We start from the raw sequence: 1,728 nt of genomic DNA on the forward strand, positions 1-1,728 counted from the left end.
GAGATTAGTCACAATTCCTGCAAGAACACTGCCATTTATGAAGAGTGAGATCAAGATGACCTCCAAGAGAAACTTCTTCCAGGAGTGCAAGCATAATTTGATGCCAGACTGTATTTTCCAGTATGTTGAATGGGGAAATTTAGGTGTCACAGAAGCAAGATCTAAACATAAAATCTTTGTCCCTATGGTCATGAAATTCTCCAGATATTAACCTCACTATGAACCTATTCTCACTTGTCAAAAAGCAGAAGACAACAAACTAGGATCAACTCCATAAACAAAGAAGACAAGAATGGCTCATGATCCCTCAAAATTAAACTCAGATGTTGATGTTGAGTATGTTCACTAATAAAAGTCTCAGGAAATCTGTAAAAATGTTTCAGATCAAAAATAAAATAAAAATATCTACTTATCCTGAAGCCATGAGACTTATTTGTGTGACTGACAATACTTTCATCCATGACTGTACTGCTGAGAATAATTTGTAATGAAACAGTTGATGAAGAGATCATTTGCTGTCCTTTGCTTGTCCTAGGAAGCCAGTTGGAAGCCACCCTCTGTCTGTGTTGGCCAGATCCCCTGGTGACAGCCAGAATGGGATATGAAGGTTTTCGACCTGAGGAACTTCCCCAACTGAGCAGGCAGCAGACAGAGTTAGCTATTGAAATACTGAAAATACTTTTCAATATCACATTTGACACAAACCGACGCAAGGTCGATGAGGTAAGAAGAAACTTTTCATGTGGCATTTCAATTTGCTGTTAATTGGTCAGTTTGATCACTAGAGAAGTTAGGATGCGTCTCAGCCTTATTGTTCCTCCTGTTTGTCGTCGCTTCTCTGATGAGTTACTGGACAGAAAAGGAAATGATGGCTATCAGGAGAGCATCTATTCCATTGATTCACATTGTAAAGTTGCTTTGTGCTAAACTTGGGCTGCCAGAGAGCAGCATTCTGTTGCTACAGAAACACTGAACCTAATGAGATGAGCGCACTCTTCTGAAAACTCGTTGTGTGTGCGTGTCTGTATGTGTGTGTGAGAAGGAAGAGGCAGTAGAGTACAGATACTTGGGCGCTCTCCTGAGACACTGTTTGATGAGCCGAGCAGACGGAGAGGAGCGGACCGAGGAGTTCCACAGGTTTGATAATACACTCTTCACTTCATTTATACACTCATGGCTTCCCTTTGAGGCCAACCTCTTAAAGCATTTCTCCTTGTATTTTCAGCCATACTGTGAATTTACTGGGGAATCTGCCGCTGCCTTGTTTGGATGTACTGTTATTGCCCAAGGTGGAACATGGCTCCATGGAGTACATGGGGGTCAACATGGATGCTGTGAACATGCTGCTGGAATTCATGGAGAAAAAACTTGATCGTGTAGGATAACACTGTAGATATAGAAGTTCTCTCTTAGCCTGTAGTACAATTGTTTCAAAGGGCTGATTAAAACAAAAGCTTGTCCAAGTTAGCTCAAAGAAAGGCAACCATCTATATGAATACTTATTCATTTCAGATCATATGGTTTCACAAAGGGAAGCTGCTTCAACAACAGAAGTAAGCAATTTTGTTGGATTACCTTTCCTCAACCACTGGAAAATCAATCTGAATGCTCCAGGATGCTCTACTGCAGTGGTTCCCAAACTTTTTCTTCTGTGCCCCCCAGTGGTTTCCAAACATTTTCTGCGCCCCCCCCCCATGGATTACAAATGGCTGTCTGGTTGAAACACGC

The 1,728-nt window shown here is 41.6% G+C and overlaps 1 protein-coding gene across 1 annotated transcript in view; it reads left to right on the forward strand.

The window, feature by feature from the left end:
* Positions 1 to 1,728, forward strand: part of ric8a (RIC8 guanine nucleotide exchange factor A) — a 34,980-nt gene that overhangs the window by 16,201 nt on the left and 17,051 nt on the right. Inside the window, exons 8-10 of the mRNA XM_015018013.1 lie at positions 536 to 723; positions 1,043 to 1,137; positions 1,226 to 1,376. Of these exons, the coding sequence (XP_014873499.1) occupies positions 536 to 723; positions 1,043 to 1,137; positions 1,226 to 1,376 (434 nt within the window). The remainder of the gene's footprint in view (positions 1 to 535; positions 724 to 1,042; positions 1,138 to 1,225; positions 1,377 to 1,728) is intronic.

The sequence above is a fragment of the Poecilia latipinna genome, unplaced genomic scaffold (assembly GCF_001443285.1).
Source record: "Poecilia latipinna isolate Pla-1442-1.1 unplaced genomic scaffold, P_latipinna-1.0 Scaffold2218, whole genome shotgun sequence".
Lineage (NCBI taxonomy): Eukaryota > Metazoa > Chordata > Actinopteri > Cyprinodontiformes > Poeciliidae > Poecilia > Poecilia latipinna.